Consider the following 20,156-nt stretch of genomic DNA (forward strand, 5'->3'; position numbering starts at 1 on the left):
AAGAAGACTTGCGGTTGGACAAGTACACTGAGTTTTGCTGAGCAGGACAAAAAAAAAGCACAGTTGGTATGATCAGATGATTCCTGACAGAGCTCAAGACTGAAAGGTAAACTGCAACAAAGATTAGCGTCTTATCTTCAAAGATATCATCCCACTGTGATGATCTGCTTCCTTCCTTTTTATCCCTAAAAGGAGATTAACCGGCATTAAATGAACAATTTAGTCGATCACCATATAAATTAAGGATTAGAGCACATCACGCCATACAATCGGACTTTTGATGTCAGCTAGGTCAGAGGTCAAAAATGTCTTAAAATCTTTTCAGACTAGAGAAATTCCTGAAAGGATGTAGATTGATTTTTAATGTGATTAAAATCAATTCAGTCATCGAACCACTTATTCTATTTAACATTTTATTTTGCATGGCAGTAATCTAAATACAGATGCTATTGTGACAATTCAATTCAAAAAATGAATTGTGGAATTTAATAGGAAGGAATATAAAAGAGCCCCAACAAATTCATATCAATCTTTATTGTATTTAGAAATTCACGCAACAATTCAGTTTGTTTTTTTCCTTTCTTTTTTTTAAGCATTTACAACATGGACGAACGAACAAGATGGAGACAAGCTAAACGTCTGGCCTTCCCCGGTACTACACGGGATGGGCTCCAACGAGCGGGAAGGAGGGCACAGATATACGTAAAGTGCTTTTATCAACAGTTTTTCTTTTTAATAGAAAATAAAAAAATCATGAAAAGGTTATGTTTGTGTTAGCGAGGAGGCGGACATGACCGTGTGGAGGACACGCGTCGCAGAGGTGACAGCTCGATGGCGAGGAGGAGAGTGACTGAGGGAAGGGGTGGGACTTGGTGGCTATCTTTCAAAAATAAAAAAAAGTGTTCAAAATGGAAGAGGAAGAAAAAAAAAGGAGGAAGGTGTCTCAACCCAGGATGAGGCTGGACTTGCCACCAGGCGGGTTTCTTCGGTTGCCGGCGGAAGAGTTGGCGCTTCCCGACGGCGTGGAGGGCTGTGGCGCCTCCTGATCCTCCTGCTCCGTCTCTCCGTTTTCGGGACACCCTGTCAAAAAGAAGACAATGCGGTCACAACCAAACACCCGTCGCAGGAAGGAGGTTGTTTTTTTTCTGACTTTATATCTTGTTTTTTAACTGTTCGCAGAATTGACATCATATCAAAACACACCAGGAGAATAATTGACCAATCAGAAGTATTTGTAGAAAATAAAATCCCAATGCATTATATTCTGACTTCTGGCTGCCCTTCTTACTGAGCAACATTGCCTTTTAATTTTTGGGGGAGGACGCTTATCTTGAAAAAAAAAAATCATAATTACTACAAAAAGGGAAGTAGACACGTGCTCGCCAAAGAAAACGTTTGGCATTCCAGTAGATAAATGTTGATACACGAAAAGTCTGGCGAATATCAATATACTCACCATTGTTGGCTTGTTCTTGGTCAATCTCTTCCTGTCATGAAAACACGAGAAAACAAAGTAAGAAAGCAAATTTGGCCCGGCTGGAGCAAAGCTAAATGGCTGTTGATTCAGACTTGGGACAACACCCTGTCATCATGTCACATAATTGTGGATAGCTGAAGGCACGGCGGCCTTTCAACTTTGGGAGTGTAGAAGAAGAAGGAAAAAACAGGGAAAAAGAAAACAGGAAACAGAGGCAAAAGTGAACATGTACAAACAGGTCGCCTTAGACCACAGGTGTCAAAGTCAAGGCCCGCGGGCCAAATCCGGCCCGCCACATCATTTTATTCGGCCCGCGAAAGCAAATCAAACTTGTTAAAGTCCATGACGATTGCTAAAATCTGAGCCAAAATTTCATATTTTTGGATGTCAACCACAATAAAAGTCATTATTCTTGACTTCAGATTTGAAAACGACTTATTCATTAATTTGCTGTGTGCTCTATATGTAATATTTGAAGGGATTTAAACATTCTAATGGGTTCCCCAAATTCATAACGGCCCTCGAGAGGAAACCATAACTGCAATGTGGCTCGCGGCAAAAAAATGACTTTGACACCCCTGCCTTACACAGTCAAATTTGGACTGCATTCGGTTCTCATCCTAATCAGACGCAGTTTTTGTGCTTTGAATACATGTTTGAGAGGTTTTTTTTTGCATTATTTATTTACTTTATCCAGTTAGATCTCAGTCTCTCCTTGTTGCCATGTCAATGAAATCTGCCCATGGCCTTCAAATGGGCAATGTAGCATAACTCAGCTGGGAATGTGACTGTTTCGTGAACAAATGGGATTTGTAATTCATCCACACAGGACAGATACGCTGGTATTCGTCCTCACGATGTTGCAACTTTTCCATTTCTTGATTGGTTGAGTAGCATGATCCCAGATTTTTTTTCAGATACGGAACAATAAAGTGTGATGGACATAATAAGGTAGCATTCAGCCATTTCCATAGCAAAATGTCATCAATCTGGAACAGTTGGGAGCTAAGGGAGTATTCTGATGTGAGTTGGAGAGATTATTTTAGACACAAGTGCTTTGCCGCCACTACCTTGTGCCATAAATTAGTAATTCTAAAACCTTTGCGGATTTGACACCTATTAGAGGCAGGACACAGTTCCAGAATGAAAAAAAATGTTTGGTACTCAAACTGGATGGCCATTATTTGCGTTTTAGTCCCTAACATTTGTGTCCAAACTTGACTCATTCCCAGGGATGTAACATGAAGCATCAATGGTCAATTGGATTAGATCCCATCCAAAGAACAGTCATCCTTCCCTGGCTGCGGTTTTTCCCTGAGCTGTCACATCTCATTCGTGACACCATTGATTTGGAGAGACAAGGGCAGGCACGGACGGGTGGGACGTCCTTACCTCTTGTCTTTGGTTCCACACCAAAGCGGCTCCAGAGTTGTGGATGGTGGTGAGCTCTGGCTGAGGGTTCTTGGGGAACAGAATAGGTTGCTGGCACCGTCTCAGGGGGGCTGAAGGCTCCCCACACAGGGTCCCCGCGGCGGCATCAGTGGCACCTGCAAAGTTAAAGTCTTCAGATAAAAAGGCCATGCACGTTCTGGTGCTTTTTTTTGATAGAGAAATCTCTAAACTAAATGATATACGGTGTATAAGGCGCACCAGCGTATAAGGCACACCCCCAATGACTGGCAGATGTTGGATTGGATTTGCCTTTATTAGTCTCGCAGTGGAGAAAGTTACATTTCACAGCTGCAAACGTCAAACTTTTTCCACACCGGACTATAGGGTGCACCTTCAAAAAATGAAAAAGGTTTTCCAAATATAAAATATATACATTTATAAAACATTTCCAAATATAAGGCACACCGCATGATAAGGTGCTACAGTAGAGGCTGGGGTTATGCACCACTTCTGCAGGTGGAAATTGAGTCGACGGCTGCTGACAGTAGTTGCGAGACCTGTTGCGGCCCAATATTACTTCACATATAAGGTGCACCTGCGTATAAAGCGCAGGGCCATCTTTTGAAGAAAATTCTGACTTTTGGGTACGCCTTAGAGACCGAAAAATCCGGCAATGGAGTTGAAAGTGTTCGTAAAAAATAATCAAAGAAAAGAAAAATATGGTTCCGATCATTTTGGAGAAATCAGCAAGTGTATCAAAGACACCTTTTTAAGTTTGACTCGCGCGTAATATTACGTTTTAAAGGTTTGAAAGAAAAAAAAAATCAGACTGGCAAGCAAACAGTATTCAAAAATGTCAAACTAGACATTGGGAAGTAATCCAATTGCGGAATTTGGAAAATGGCAACCCTGTGGAAACTAGGCTGCTTAGTGCTATTTTTTTTTCTCTCGTCGCCAGCCATTGGGTTTGCAGCTGTTTTGGCATGCACAAACTGTTTCAGATCATACCTAAAGCGTCTTACATTTAATCCAAATATATGTTTTTGGCTATCGGATGGCAGACGGATTAGACAGGAAACAGCCGAGACAGATGACCCGTGGTGGTTCAGGCTTTTGAGCAGATGTCCTCCAATATGGAGCCTAATGCAATTAGTCACCGTCCCCCAAATGCGGATGATGTGTAAACCACAAGGGAGGCAACCTATATGTCAAAACGTTGGTACAAAGTAGTGCTGATATTTTTTTCTGGTTTTCCCTCCCTGCCTTTTAAACCCCAAGATTTATAGAAACACGATGTCGATACGCCATATAAACACAGTCTACCCAAACGGCAGTGACTCAGCGAATGCGACGGAATCGCTCCAGGGCAGTTGACCTGAAAGCATGTCTTTGTTACACTGGGAACAATTGAAGTGAATGAATCAGAGGAGTGGCCGGCCTCTCTGGTTAATGGAGTGAAGAGCTTCCGCGTCGGCCTCTCTACAACGAACAGTTCCTTCATTACCGGCATCAAATGGAAAGAAGAGGAAATGAATCGATTTGTAAACAAAACCAAACGCGTCATTATGACAGTAATGCGTCTCGACTTTAATTTATAGATTACCGTTGGGTGCATTAGGTCAAGTGTTTATCAACCACAAGCTTAAAGGGCAACCAACGTCACTTTTTTGTTTTTTAACGGACATCAGAAATACGTTTTATAGCATCTAAAATACCCAAAACACGCAGTATGATATTTTTAGTCAAATGCAAAACACCAATAAAAATGACTTAAAGTGTCCAAAATCTGCAAAAAAATGAGCTGCGAATTGGGCATTTTCAGAAAGTCCCGCCTCCAGTTCGTGACGTCACGACAAGACGTCTTGCATTGCTGGAGAATAAAAACAATGGCTTCAGATTCGGAGAATATGCTTTCTTGTTACACATCCAGTTATGAATATGATTCAAATAGTTCTGAAGAGGAAAGCATACATGTTTGCAATCGATTAAAGAATTTATTTCGTGCCATTTTGAGGCAACATTGGGGGGAACTGTCTCACCCAAAAAAAGAGGCACAAAATGGCGACCTCCTGTGGCCACCTCCGTTTCCACAGGCTGATAAATTCCTTATATGGAGCTTGGACGCCCTCTTCTGGCAGCTTTTGGGTGCAACACGAGGTTGTCAGACCAAACAAGTACAGCAAAATACATTGATGTGATTGAAGGACTGCTACAATGTGTCTTTTTTTTCGGTCAGGGGCGTTCCTTTAGTGACGTCACGTACGGACTCCTCACCAACTCAAAAACAAGACTTCCTGAATATTCAGTGTGAGTCTTAAAACGTAAAATATAGCTATATGCGGTGGAATCGTATTAAAATACGCTCAGTAGAAGTCATTTGAAGACATTTTACAAATTATGGACACAACTAGTCCAGAGACGTCGGTTGTCCTTTAAAGCTTTGAGAAAACATCAACATTCTAATCTTGTAAATGCTGATGATATGACAGGTTTATCCTTTTGAGACTTGAATGGGTAAACATCATTTTCCTATTTCAAATATATGCCGCCTTTAGGAGGCGGCGGTGGAAGCCTTGCAATTAAAAGAGAAGACGCAAAATGAATCGATGAGGTTTCTTCAGCCGTCATCTGTACTTTTTTCAAAAAAGTACAGATGACGGCTGAAGAAACCTTCTCATCGATGGACCACTCCTGTACGACTGAGAGCTTACACAGACGGACGCACAATGAAGCAACTGTGAACAGCTGATCAAAGATAATTTTGCCATGTTACCATTAAGATATGACGAATTAGCAAGGTTGAGGCTATGTTAACTCATTCACTTTATTCGGGAATTGAAAATATGACGAGGAGCGCCATCCCCAAATTTTTTCGGGCTTTGTTTTTTCTTGCGTGGGGGTGCCAATAAAACGCTGGTCAGACATCTGGCAATGTTTTTTTTTTCCCTCCCACGAGGGACAACATTTGCCTTTTGGATAGCAGCCCCCATTTCAAGCTCAATCGACTCCAGACACATATAACTTAGGAATGAACCTTTTTGTTTCTGAAGAAGAGAGTCTAAGGCATAGGTGTCAACGTCAAGGCCCGGGGGCCAAATCAGGCCCGTCACATCATTTTATTCGGCCCGAGAAAGCAAATCTAACTTGTGAATTTTCATGATTCTTGCTGAACTCTGGACCAAAATGTCATATTGTCCCACGTAAGCCACAATAACAGCCATTATTTTTTACTTTAAATTTGAAAACTAGTTATTAATTTGCTGTGTGCTCTAGATGTAATAGGTGGAGGGGATGAAACATTCTAATGGCTTCCCCAAATTCAGAATGACCCTCGAGAGGAAACTGGAACTACAATCACACTACAGCTCATGTATTTTGTTTTTCTACTTACATTCCTTTCATCACTTTGCTGCTGTGAATTGTAAATGTCTCCACTGCGAGACTAATAAAGTCAAATCCAATATGGCCCATGGCAAAAATTGATTTTGACACCCCTGGTATAAAGTTTCTTAGTTTGCATTGAACGTTTATGTAGTCCTTGGAACTCAATATATTGTAGGTCCTGGAATTTGAGGGAAATGACAAAAACCCTGGCACTGGAGTGGATACATCTTACACGTGTCTGGCAGTGAATGAGTTAATTTCCAACCCAAAAAAGATAATCGGAAGCATAAGTAGAGCGTAAAAAATAATGCCAAAAAGTATCCAATACTCTCAAAAAGTTTGGAAAAACTTTTCCCCAATTTCAATTGGCATTAGGGAATATTTATACTCTTCACTGGGAAGTAGTCAAATATTGTGCTCAGTCTAAAAAAAAAAGTGGCATCAGCGCATGCTTAACACCGTCCCACTTTTTTTGGTATGTGGGTGCAGAACCACTTCTGAGGTTCATGAAGGTTGCGAGAATGTTCGTCCAAAGGACATTTGCCTTAGTGGAGCAGCTGCTCCCAACAGCTGGTCTAAAGTTAGCAACCGTCAACAAACAAGTCACTCATGCCGCTTCGGAAGGCAAGCTACTGCGTGCATCACCATCAACATTCAAGTGCTTGATTGCCTGGGGGGTGTGCCACAGTCAGTCAGGTTTCGTGTTTATTTTGGAAACAGTGTTGCGCGCACAGACAAAACTTTAGAGGTAATGGATACACAATTGCTTGCTTTTCTTTGAAATCCAAGTCTGTCTTCAAGTCCGAAACAAAATGGAACCTGTGTGAGCCCTGGCGGGAATTTACAGATAAAGAAAAGCCAACAGAAGCACGTTCCAAACAAAAAAAAGATCTCCCACTTGTTTTAGTCGAAAGGAACTTGTACAGAAAGGTTGGCCTGAACTTGGCCTATGCCCTTGTCCAACAATGTCAGCAGGAAGAAGCCTATTGTCACTGCATGTCAGAAACCATACAGTCAAACCTCGGTTGTCAAATGTCTCGGTTCCCAACCAATTCGATTTTCGACCAAAAAATTCGGGTTTTTTATGTCTCGGTTTACAACCGAAAATCAGTTCTGACCAAACGGAGCGCACCTGAATGCAACACTTGACTCCCCTCTGCTTCCTTATACGTCAATTCCTTGTGTCGCATCTCATTGTGACCGACGCATTCTGTTCATACAACGTTCCATTGTGAGCAGGTGTGTTTGTGTTGTTCGCTCAGGATAAAAAAAAAACTGCTTTCATCTGGAACTGCTTCGTGTACAAAGAGGGTAAGAATAAATGACTCTGTGTCTTTGTGTTGTCATGTTATTTATTTTTATTTTTTTTGTTCTTTTGACTTCAAGATGGCACCGCGAGAGTGGTTGCCTTTCCAGCAGCTCATCTATTTTGTTTTTCTACTTTCATTCTTTTCATAACTTTGCTGCTGTGAAATATACATTTCTAATAAAGGCAAGTCCAATCCAATTGATCACATTGATTATAATGGGAAATGTTTTGGTTTTCGAACAGATTTCTGGAACGGATTATGGTCAAACACCCAGGTCTGACTGTATGTCCAAATACGGTCAATTTGAGGTTTTCCACGGTCAAATTGACCCAATTCATCTTTTTTAAAGGCATTATCAGCCAATGAAGAGTACTAATAAATAGTTTGAACACAAATTAGAAAAGTCAGTGCTCATCTATCTGTCTGTGACATAGTCGCAAAAGCCAGCCCTCTTGTCTGCCTCTCCAGGACTCGTACGATTTGCATTTTGTCAAGACTGATGACAAGTGGACATGGGTGACACAAGTTTTCGGAAGCCTTGGACAGAACAGTCCAAAACAACAAATTAAAACCTGACATTGAGGTACCCCTTGTACCAAAGAAACAGATGTGGCGTTCACATGCCTTTCTACAAATAGGTTTGAGTCAAAACATGTGATGCAGCGAATTCTCGTGAATGTGCTGCGGAACATTAACTCATTCACTGCCATTCCTGAATTTATTCGGGAATTGAAAATGACGTGGAGCACCATTCCGGAATTTTTTCGGGTTTTGATTTTTCTTGGGGGGATGATAACTCGCTGGTCAGACCTCTGGCAATGTTTTTTTTCCTTCCATGAGGGGGCAGCATTTGCCTTTTGTACAGCCGCCCCCATTCCAAGCTTAATTAAATCCAGACCCATATAACTCAAGAATTAACTCTAGAATTAAGAGTCTAAGGTTTCTTACTCTGCATTGAATGTTTATATAGTCCTAAAACTCAATATTCTGTGGGTCCTGGAATTTGAGTGACAATGACAAAAACCCTGGCACTGGAGTGGACACATTTTTTTGCACGTCTGGCAGTAAATGAGGTAAGTATTGCACAAACAAGATAGCTTGTAGGGACAACGCCTAACCTGGATTCTTTGAAGCAAATGCGTAAGCACTAACTATCATGGGAGCCTGCGTCCCCCTTTGTTACTGAAGTCTTGCTCATGTCTATACAAGGCCCAAACTTGAACGATTTCTTTCCATTGAGGACTGATCTAATCCCCCTGCCCGCCCTCCTGCCCCCAATAACAAAAACCTCAGGTCAAGTTACATGTATCTCAGCACTGCAGAGTTGCTCTTCTGGTACAGGAGACCAGTGGAATGTTCTTACTACTCCAACGGAAAAATCTCAAGTGATATTTGTCGTTTTGTAACTTTTCCAACGCGGCTTAAAAGTGGAGCACTTTCAAAAGCATATGACAGTGAAAAAAAAGGAACTGACTGGGTGGGTTGTTCCTCCGATGAGCATGGGGGTCCTCGGGTTCGGCAAAGATGCTGGAGGCCATCTTGTTCTTGCGCTGCGGTGTGGTGTTTTCGTCTGTGCCGAAGGATAAGCTGGAGGCACCGCCTGGCGGTCGGAGTACCCTGGGGAAGTTAATTCACATTTTAATGCATCACAGGTGGAGTATTTTGTCACCTGAATTCCAATTCCCGATGGTCAATTCTCTTCCTTTTGTAACAAATACGTCCAGTAACATTTTTTAAATATATACAATCAGATTTCAGTGATTTCATGTTGCCACATCACACTAATATATCTGCACAGGGCCTTCCTTCATCAGTAGGGCTGACCCTGAACACATCGCAAAGGGATTGTTAACCGATCAAATTTCAGCAAGCCGGTCATTGATTTATCAATCGAACAGCCACATTTAACCAATAAAACAAGACTACAGTTTTAGGAACATAATATAATTAATAATGGGCATCTCTTGGGAGCATTATGCCTGATGTATTTTATTTTATTGATTTGTTTTCATGCTGATAGATAATTCTGATCTGCTATGGATGAGGATGTGGCACAGTCGATCACTCTTGGACTTTACTGTGGTATAGTATTGATGCAGACTGGCATAGGTGCTTTACTCTCCTATATAATGGACTGTAGAAAGCACTTAGTCATTTATTAGAGATGCTGCTATTCTTTAGGAGAATGACTTGTTTTTATAACAACAGTTCAAAATGACATTCATTTCCACAAATGTCACCTATCTCTCTGTGACCGGTCACAATTCGACCACATGAAATAATTCATCTACTTCCTGAAAAATAGTCAGTGGCGATTTAGTTTCTTAATATCGCTAATTTTCATGTACACCGTGTGGGTCTGGAACATACCCAACCCCCGCATTAAACATTGTTTATGACATTTTTATTCTCTAAACTGGCAGGCCTTCTGTGACAGAATGCCTGCCCTCACCCCAGTCAGCTGCAAGAGTTGGATTCTTTTGCAATGACAGACACAAGGGAGGCAGTTAGCTCCATTATTGAATGGCTACATTGAATCCAATGTTCTCTTCTGGGTTAATATTCGTCAACTGGAGTCAAAAGTTAACATTATATATGTGACTTGATGAATGGACTTGGTAAGTGAAGTATCTTCACAGCATAAGTTGAACAAAAGGTAGACAATAATAAGCAAGAAGGTTTTTTTTTTCTTGTTGACCCAAAAGACAAAAAGGCCGACTGGACCCCTCCCTCTTTTTCTTTCCCCTTGGTCTCTCCTCATCCTTCTACTCGCGAGTCAATGAAGCCACCAGCTGACACACTGAGCAGCTGTCCAAGGCTCTGCTGTCCAATATGGAAAGACAGGAAATGCGCGTTGTCTATCAAGCATTTCTTACACATCCGTGACTGGCCTGCTTGGCTTGCGTGGGAAAAGCTAAAATAGAGCTCACCTACCGGGCCATGGGATGAGCTCATGCTTTCCACACAGACACAGAGAAACCGAGAGGGAGGTTTTAAGCGGCCTGACAGCAGACCCCACCCTAGAATCACACTGCAAATGACATCAATGTGAAATGGCTTTAGCAGACAGGCTGCCTGGGGCGGAGGGGGAGCCGGTGGAAGCAAGGAGTGTTTATGGGGCCAAAGACGTCAAGTCTGATGAGGCAGCCGCTTGATTCTGGTGGCCTGGTGAACGCTGAGCCTCATTCGGGTTCGGCTGATTGCGTCTGGAAGGAGCCCTTCAGACCAACCGGTTAGAAAGATGAGCAATACATTCGACTTGAAAGGAGCGAGAGGAAGAGATTTAGGAGGCTTAGCTAACCCAAAGTCCCCACCCTATCAACCCCCCCTACCACCTCTTTTACACATGCCTGAAAGCGCTTGACGACTGACAGATTGCTCAGCAAAAAAGAAAAAAGGAAAAAGAAAAAGAAACGAGGTCACCTCTTGTAAAATCTGATTGATATTCTCCGATTCATACCCTCACTTCCCCATGTACTCAAGAGCACATTTTCTTTGCATTGTTTTGTGGGCCAAGTGGGAGGTGAGAAGGCAAGTTTCATGACTTCCAGCTATGATATGACTGCATACCTTTTGGATGAGTAGACCTGCTGTGGGGCTTACTCACAAATTGAAGGTTTAAACACATTTAATAGTCTCTTGTTTGAAGTGGAACGACAAAGAACTATTCCTGTGTTGAATGACATTTACAGACCATAGATTCTTCCTGTTTTCAAAGCACCAGTAAACTCTTGAAACCACAATTATACACGGAAGATAACAGTCAACTATCGCAGAATGTAGCAGATTGACTAGAGAGGAGCTACAAAGAAAGTTATTAGGCCTACTGAATTAAACGCCCCACCACCAAAAAAAAAAAAAAAAAACATTAATATGATTAGAAATTTTCTGTAGTTATTGTCACTCATGAACTCACCTATCTAATTACTGAACAAAACCCAGACAGAATGATCCCATGTAGAGTAGCTAAAGTCTAAACGGCGCATCAGATTAACTTAATTAGCAAGATTGGGCGATAGTTGAGTTGAAGCCACGAGAATCCCCCACCAGCAAAACCAACAGCAGGCTAACGGCTGCTAACGGTTTAGCTTCTCGGGGAGAAAAAAAGAGGCGTTTTTCGTCGCCGCATCTCCTCCTTTTGTTCGCTGCCGCCGAATAGACTCCAATCCTACCTGGAACTGTTTTTGGAACGAGGATCCACTCCTTGGAAGGTGGTGGTTGTCGTCATCTTCGAGGGCTTCTTCGGTGAATTCAAAGCGACGAATAGTGGACGAAAAAAAGTCAACGGGCAAGGGGAATCGTAAGCGGTGGTCTCCACCCGACAATGTGGAACGCCTTCAGCAGTCCGTCAACCGTAAAGAGCAGCTTCGGTAACGGCAAAGCCTGACTCCGCCCACTGTTATTCGTCCGGCTCTGATTGGAGGGAACCTGCCGTAACCCATTTGTCATTGGGCGAAAAACACGGAACTCACCTCTGTTGTTGATGGCAGATACCAAAGCAAAAATAAAGAAATACTGTACTGTCCAGCATGTCATCGGACAATTCTGGGTATTTACAGTGTAAAGGAAACGAGTATCTAATTTGTCATATAGGATATTCATACACCTTTCTGAAATTCGTGCAATTTTTGTGTGTTTAAAGGGGGTTTAATACTTAATTTGTCTGGCTCACAGTTTTGGGGTTGCAGGTTTGATTCTTGAGTTGTGGCCTTCCTCTCACATTCGCGATACACACGTCTGGTTACAATACAATACAACACAATACAATACAATACATATTGATTTACATAGCACTTTAACAACAGATGAGGCTGTAACAAAGTGCTTAACATTGACAGCTATCATATATAGGAAATAAAGCAGCAACAAAGATAGTAGAAAGTAACAGGGAGTAAAACTTAAGACTTGCTGAGAGGATCATAAGAAATCCTCAAATTGTGTCTTGTTTTTCCTCACAAGTCATTTTTACTCTGAACAGAATACTTTAAAATTAACTTTTTTTTCATACCAAATTTTCTATTTAGCACGAATTGGATGGTTTTAATTATCACACACTAAAAGACAAAAAATTCTGCTCCCAATTTTAGTGTTGATATTTTTACGATAGTGTAAAACAGATATTTTATAGATATAGAGGATGGGTGACTGTTTTACTCATTAACTAAGTTTTAAAAAGTATAATCCCTTCCTTAAAGTTTCCATTCACCATATAGTCCGGTGTAAAAGGCACACACAAAAGTCCAAATATTTTTTTCAAAAGATGACCCTGCGCGTTATACGCAGGTGTGCCTTATATATGAAGTAATATTGAGCCACAACAGGTCTTGCAATTGATATCATTTGTAATTGAAGCGGATTTACGTGGGACAGGAGATGTAAGACAGTCTTTTTTCGCCAATGGATGCTATAGCTTCGTGTATGCTGTCAACATTTAGCTTGTAGCAGACGTGCAAATTCCACCATGACGTCCCCGAACCACTGGTGAAAAGGACGCTTTGATCCTCTCTTTCATCTAGAATTGCTTCATGTAACAAAGGGTACAGAAAGTGCTTAAGAATGAATGACTGTGTGTGTCTTTGTGTTGTCATATTGTTTAGTTCTTTTGACTTCAAGATGGCGCCGCGACAGTGGCTGCCTTTCCAGCAGCTCATGTATGTTGTTTTTCTACTTCTTTCATCTTCATTTCATAACTTTGCTGCTGTGAAATGTAAATTTCTATAGTGCGAGACTAATAAAGGCAAATACAATCCAATCCATTCATTGGGGGTGCGCATTATATTTTCGTGCGCCTTATATACCGTAAAATATAGTAATAGAATAGGTGGATTCGGAGTAATAGCATAGTTTTCTCATTTTAATCTCCAGTGGATTTTGTGCCTATTCTTGAGAATTACCCATAATAAAGAGGTTAAACATATTTAATCAACTGGACACATGAAACACACAAATGTGATTAAAAAAACTAAGCACATATCAACTGTCATAGTTTCATAAGCAATCACGCTAGAGAGCATCACAAAATAAGAGTAATGGAAAAACAATAGCTTTATTTCAACATGTATTTTAACAGACAATACAGATTTTGTTTGCATGAGGGAAAAATACCCCTTCCCCAAAAAAATGACATTTGGTCTAGTTAATGGATTATTCAAAGCAATTGTCCACAGATTCACCACCATATAGGGGTAAAAATCAAATTTATTTTCATATGATGAACAAATGAGATTTTAGTCCCAATACAACAGTTTGATAAAGCCCAGACATGTATTGATGTGCTCCGGGTGGCCAGCTCTCTAGTCGACAACACGCACAGTGACCTGATCATGCAAATCAATTTTTCAGGTGGTTAGTTTGGCCCCTTGTGACCACATTCTACAAGTAATGTACCTACAAACCGCGGACGGTTTGAAAATAGCTCACCTTTTCAATCAATTTACTAGCAAAACTCTGGACCTAGCCTGGTTTATTGGCAACGTTTTTATAGTTCTCATTCGAGAACCAGTCCAATTTGACAAAGGAAATATCGATCAGGATTAGTTTATGTACAAATCGTACAGAGGTAACAGGGCCGAGACTGAAAATACTGTACAGCAGAGTCATTTAAATCTCAATAGGACAAGATGAGAATGATGTATGTACCAGGCTGCGGTTCGGTTAAATGAGGAAAGATGACACCTAAGGGTCGGTTGATTAAATCACGCCTCCTGTCTGTTGTTGGAACACATCAATCGTGTCTTCGTCTTCCATTTCCAACTGTGAACAAGGACAATTACAGAAACTCCTTTAATGTTTTACCTTGTCGGAAACATTGCATTTTTTTTGTTTCATCTGCTTTCCAGCCCTATTGTATTGGAGATATTCCTTTTGTTCAATTAATGCACTACCATAAACCACAAGGCATTTTCAAAGTTGACCGTTTAAATTTGAAACAGATTTTTTTTTTTTTATTGCAAGGTTCTCCAAATCAGAGCCAGAGTGGTTTTGCATTAAGCTGTTTGTACAGCATTGACAAACCCGAATCTCATTGACCCTCTTCTATGGTCACCAGTTGTAAAACGTTCTTGATAATTGTCAAACATCTTTGGGAGGAAACATATTTTTTCTCCAGCTGAAGAATCGAATCGCCGGCAGCAGTGAAATAGATGACAATGAATCATGTTTTATCTCGTAAAATTCTGCTCGCTCCTGCTAATAAACAATGCGAAGCCGAGTGGGAAAACCAAGATCATGAACATAGGTTGCTACACTTGAGTATCGATAAACTGTCATGTTATCCTGGGAGATATGGTATTTTTCAATTCTTTACAAAGGAGTAAAGTAAGCATGTTAGCGAGAAAAAAAAGTCAAACAAATGTCTTCCTCTGCTTTTTTCTCGTCCCTTGCTCTAATTTACCAACACAAGCGCCTTTGTCCATTTTTTAATATCTGAGATTCTGCATGTGTGGGATACATGTTGTCTTCAAATCATGAATTTCTCAGTTAAGCGAATGCATGAAATCCGGGATAATGCGCATCCAAAACTTGGCATGAAAGCAACGAATGCATCAACATAGAGTAATGTGGAGACGATTACAGAAGTACAACTGTAAATTTCATTAGATCTTCTTAGAAAGAAGTGTTGCTCTTTTAAAAAAAAAAAAGATTTTAAACTTACTTGCGACGGCGTGTCTGTCTCATTTATTGGCTGTCCGTCAAATCTGAACCGGATTTGCCTCATGGTCAGTCCCTGAAGAAAAACACACGCGTGCGCACACACACTGTCAGCATTCATCAAAAGGCAGCACTTGCGCAATCGGACACACCCATCAGTCACATGTTCCTTTGCTTTTGCCCATCTGAAAAGTGGATGAGTACAAATAAAGGGAGCCGTGTTTGGTGTTGTTGTACAAATTGAAATGTAAATTCAGGGATGCATATGGGAAATTAAAATAGGGGGCCAGTTGGCCCCTTATTATCTGAAAAGGGGGCCAAATTCTCAAACGGATGGGGCCCGATTTAAATAGATTCCCAAAGTATACAAAACTGATTGAAATAATGCATTCATTGGAGCATGATATTTCAAAATTGCAAATGAAAAAACACTGAGTAAAATATTTTTTCTAATACATCAACAAACTATTTAATTAAAGTCAAAAAATGTATTCATAGATGCAATGAACAAACATTTTCATTTGTTTTAGTTACAACACAATCAATTGTGTGCTATTTTGATATTCTACAGTCTAACAGAAAAGACAACAGATTTAGCTCTGAAATCATGCCAATTTTCCACTAAATTAAAATCAGTTTGCTGCAACGAATTGTCACTAACCTCCGCAGAATAATTCGATTGTTTCTTTAAAAAATATGAAAAAAAATTAAAGAATATAATATAAAAAAGAATATGCTTGTTTGCTGGCTGTTTTTAATGTCTTTTAGAGTTTTACTCCTGTTCTCACACTCCATATTGCTCGATATTGGTAAGGCAAGATGGCAGATGACAAAAGTTAAAACCTCTGAAGGAAAACAGACAGTGTTCAATTGGTGTTTAACTAAAATTATTTCTTTAGCTATTGTAACAGAACGTCTGTGTAAGCTCTCAGTCGTACAGGAGTGGTCCATCGATGAGAAGGTTTCTTCAGCCGTCATCTGTACAAAAGTGAAGGTTTCGGACGTTTCGCCTCCTATCCAAGAGGCTTCGTCAGCGAACTAAAGTCTGACTGGTCGTATCGGCCCCATTTATATATCCCTAATGTCCAGACCTGGTGGCGCCGGACACAGCTATGATAGGTCCCTACTCTCAGGTTGGGGCGGGGGGGGGGGGGGGCGCGGGACCCCTCCCTGTGGCCCCACTGATTGTTCCTACATTCCTGACTAACGACTGGCCTATTACCCCCACTCCCCCCGGTATCACCTCATCAGCATAACGACCCTCATCAGCATTGCGAAAGTTTCCTAACCTGTTTTGCCTGAGCAGGCTATTGTATGAACGATCCAAATTGAACCTCACCCCACCAGACCGGTTTAATGAAGGATTTTGTTGTTTTATAAGAATCGCCTCTTTTACCCCCCTTTCAAACCATCTATGTTCTTTCGCTAAGATTTTAACCTTTGTAACATAAGTATGTCTTTTGTGACACAGATCATATGCGGCAATCGTAATAAACTTGCGCCGGGACTGGCGCAGTGGAGTTCCAAAGTTGTGCCAGTGGGTGTCAAAATACGTAAATGGTGCAAGTGCGCAGTCTAAATGAATCCCTGTAAATGACTTTTTTTAGGGGGTCTGTGAATAAATGAATGGTGTAAAAACATTCCTTACATGATAAAAGACAACAATGCCCAATTGTCATCTTACCATAACTGTTAAACAGATTTACAAGACAAGAAGATATTACCAAGACAGAGAGCGTGTAGTCACTACAACTTTGTTTGTGGTTACGAATGAAGCAAGTTGCATTGCATGGAAGTGTGGCAATAATATTAGCTCAATACAATATGTTTTTCCTTTTTTACTAGCATCATATAAAAAACAACATACCAGTAAAATGCAAACGGCTGTTCCCCCTCTGGGCTATCAAGCCATTGATTTGATTATTTCCATATGATGCGCTACACCGCAAGGACTGCATTTGGCCAACTTCAGTTGGGGGAAAATATCGGCCCCATCCAAAAAATAAATAAATCTGTATCCATAATACGAAGAAGGACACTGGGAAAAGCGCTACAATAAAAGTGCAAAGTTTGTTCCCCACTTCACTCGGTATGATCGAGTGCAAGTTGAAATCGGGGCCCTGGTAATTCAAGGTCTGACTGCATTATGTTAAGCAGTCACCGGTCTGACTGTATCATGTCAAGCAGTCACCTGTCTGTCGCAGTAGGCCTTCATGAGTTTGCTGAGCGCAGTATGTCTTTTGATCTTGAACTGCACAACCGAGCCATCCTGGCCTGCCACCTTCAGGTTGATGTGTTCACTACCTTCAGTCTTCACTCCTTCCTAATGGGAGACAAATAGGGGGGAAAAACAAATAAACACAAAACCAGACATTGTTAGGATTCAATGGTGGGATGTATTGAAGTATTTACCCTCCTATGTTAGTTTGGTCAACATTCCCCCAAATGTATACTATTGGTCAATTAGGCCTCCCATTTTGTGTTTTTTTTCTCCAAAAATGACTACCTTAAATTTCAATATTTGTTTATTTCTTTCAGCGCCTATTTGATGCCATGTCAATCGATTGTCTAATTGTCCCCGATCCACTGATGAAAAGGACACCTTGATCCTCTCCTTGTTCATCTATAACTGCTTCATACAACAAATGGTGTGGAGAAAAATGCTTAAGATTGAATAACTGTCTGTGTCTCCTGTGTTGTGTAATATTATTAATTTTGACTTCGCGAAAGTGGCTGCCTTAACAGCAGCTTCAATAATTTTTTCTTCAAACGTTTTTCTACTTCTTTTTCCTTACATAACTTTGATGCTGTGAATTATGAATGTCCTCATTGTGAGATGAAAAAATGTTATTTTATCCATCCATCCATTTTCTTGATCGCTTTATCTTCATTCGGGAGCCTATTCCAGCCGTCTTCGGGCACGAGCTGTGGGACACCCTGAATTGGTTGCCAGCCATTCACAGGACCCACAGACACAAACAACCAGTCACTCTCACACCTAGGGGCAATTTAGAGTACTCAATCAGACTGCCATGCATGTTTTTTGGAATGTGGGAGGAAACCAGAGGACCTGCAGAAAGCCCACGCAGGCCAGGGGAGAACATGCAAACTCCGCACAGGCAGGCCAGACCGGCTCTTGTACTCACGACCTCTGCACTGTGAAGCTGGAGTGCTAACCACTCAACTACGAGGCCGCCCTGTTATTTTATCGAATGTAATAAAAAAAAAAAAAAACACACACACATGTCCTTCATAATATGTTACACGCACCTCCAATCTAAATGAGATATTCCGATTAATATTACATTTGTAGAACCCTGGTGCTTCCTACTATCTTTGTGACTGCTTTATTTCCTCTATAGGATAGTTGCCCATGTTAAGCGCTTTGTTACAGCTTCAGCTGTTGTCAAAGCGCTATATAAATCAATATGTATTGTATTGTATATGAGTGGAGTTGAGGGGGGGTGGACATTTTGTCAGTGCGTTTGTATGTGTCATGATCTGGTTGGCGACCAATGGGGGGCGCTGTCAGCCCCGCCTGCACCTGCACAGGTGCTGGTCGTTTCCAATCAGTGACACTCAAAAGGACCCCCGGCACGACCATTTGGTGTCGGGTAATTGTTAAATGTCATTGTATGCTGTTGAACACATTGTATGCAATTGTATGCATTGTGTGCAGTGCATATGTTTGTTTAATCTTGGCAGACTCTTAATCTTGGTTTTCTTTTGATACTTTGTATTTTTTTCCGTTCAGAAGATTTTGATGTTTTAGATTTTGTTCCTGCTGACTTTATTGTAATACAATTTATCAAACACAACCCCCTGCTCCCTCCTGCCTGCTTTTTGGGATCCGCACCCGCCATCACCACCTCGCAAAACGTAACAGTGTGTTGTTTAAAAAAAATTGAAGTCCGTGGTGCAGACTGTCACTGCTGCCCCTTCTGTTTCCGCCTTCTTAAAAACTTTAAATCACTGTTAACAATTAAGCTTACATATTTATTTACTTATTTTGTCAAATAACAGAAATAATTTGAAAACGTGGCTAATGACTGAAGAGTATCTGAATATGCCATTCTAAATGGCTCCTAGTTGAAATTAAAGGCTATTAAAAATGGGTGTGTTGTGTTTTTGTAAGAATGGCACATATTCAAAAACTGTCCAATCTATTCACTATGAATAGATGAGAATATGCACGACGGTAAGGAGTAAGCAGTAAATACTGTAAATCCGTTTTCAAACGGAGGAAGTAAAAATAAAAAGTCTAAAGAACTGCATACAAAAAGTGCCCACGTACAGCAATAAAGTATTTGTATGTCAGTAGTCAGAATGGATAGTCAGGGGGAAAAAGTATTCATTCATAGTTACCCAAATAGATGTCTGAAAGAGATACTCTCTCACAATATCGTAGTACTATACAATATTCGTACTTCGTTAATTAAGTACTGTAATACAGTAACCAAGTATTTGTACCCCGTTTCTTCCTATTCAACGTTATCCGACAATTGGAAGGATGTAAACGTCGATCGGAGACATGAAGTGGGGGTAACACCAGCCGGTTGGCTGGACCATGCGCTCATGCACAAAATGCCGGCCGCGCGCCCCACATTGCGCGTGCACAAGCCTTCCGGTCTATCAAAGTCGATACAACGACTTGACTTGTCGGTTGCAAACTTACAAAAAGCACGTGGAAATTCACGCTCCATAAAAGCCCCTGCGCCTCCAACGTTAGGGATTCAAATCGGATTTGAAAGCGGCGTGGTGTAGTGGCACTCACCTTCGGTTTCTCATCAGCCATGGTGACTCTTTTGGCGCTTTCTCTTTGCTGCCACACAAAGAACACGGGAACGCGCACGTGCTCGTTCCCGCTAAAAGTTTCCAAACCCTGCGTGCGCGGCCCCGAGCCGGTGCGCGCACGACACAATGGGCGCCAATTGGTCGCTGGA

General features: G+C 41.1%; 2 protein-coding genes across 2 annotated transcripts; both read right to left on the reverse strand.

Annotated features, from left to right (window-relative positions):
- Nucleotides 1-519: 519 nt before the first annotated feature.
- On the reverse strand, nucleotides 520-11,916 carry LOC148885760 (jupiter microtubule associated homolog 1-like). Its single transcript, XM_089019255.1, has 5 exons — nucleotides 11,736-11,916; nucleotides 9,038-9,180; nucleotides 2,870-3,024; nucleotides 1,457-1,487; nucleotides 520-1,080 (listed from the first exon to the last, which is right to left on the reverse strand). Exons 1-5 carry the CDS (start codon nucleotides 11,789-11,791, stop codon nucleotides 944-946), a joined length of 522 nt encoding a protein of 173 aa, XP_088875381.1. The 5' UTR covers nucleotides 11,792-11,916; the 3' UTR covers nucleotides 520-943.
- Nucleotides 11,917-13,584: 1,668 nt separating this feature from the next.
- On the reverse strand, nucleotides 13,585-20,145 carry LOC148885761 (small ubiquitin-related modifier 2). The gene is made up of 4 exons (XM_089019072.1): nucleotides 19,988-20,145; nucleotides 17,405-17,536; nucleotides 15,218-15,289; nucleotides 13,585-14,316 (listed from the first exon to the last, which is right to left on the reverse strand). The coding sequence occupies exons 1-4, from the start codon at nucleotides 20,006-20,008 to the stop codon at nucleotides 14,254-14,256; spliced, it is 288 nt and encodes a 95-aa protein (XP_088875198.1). The 5' UTR covers nucleotides 20,009-20,145; the 3' UTR covers nucleotides 13,585-14,253.
- Between the last annotated feature and the right edge of the window lie 11 nt (nucleotides 20,146-20,156).

Source organism: Hippocampus bargibanti, linkage group LG17, assembly GCF_051943395.1.
Source record: "Hippocampus bargibanti isolate YZ-2025 linkage group LG17, ASM5194339v1, whole genome shotgun sequence".
In the NCBI taxonomy this organism is placed as follows: Eukaryota; Metazoa; Chordata; class Actinopteri; order Syngnathiformes; family Syngnathidae; genus Hippocampus; species Hippocampus bargibanti.

Coding starts and splice junctions, on each gene's coding strand:
- LOC148885760 (XM_089019255.1), bottom strand. CDS start 11,791: ATGACGACAACCACCACCTTCCAAGGAGTGGATCCTCGTTCCAAAAAC. Junction 3,025..9,037: donor TCGGAGGAACAACCCACCCA/GTCAGTTCCTTT, acceptor TTAACTTTGCAG/GTGCCACTGATGCCGCCGCG. Junction 1,081..1,456: donor CCAAGAACAAGCCAACAATG/GTGAGTATATTG, acceptor TCTTTTTGACAG/GGTGTCCCGAAAACGGAGAG.
- LOC148885761 (XM_089019072.1), bottom strand. CDS start 20,008: ATGGCTGATGAGAAACCGAAG. Junction 15,290..17,404: donor AGGCCTACTGCGACAGACAG/GTGACTGCTTGA, acceptor GTTTTTCTTCAG/GGACTGACCATGAGGCAAAT. Junction 14,317..15,217: donor AGACAGACACGCCGTCGCAA/GTAAGTTTAAAA, acceptor CCTTGTTCACAG/TTGGAAATGGAAGACGAAGA.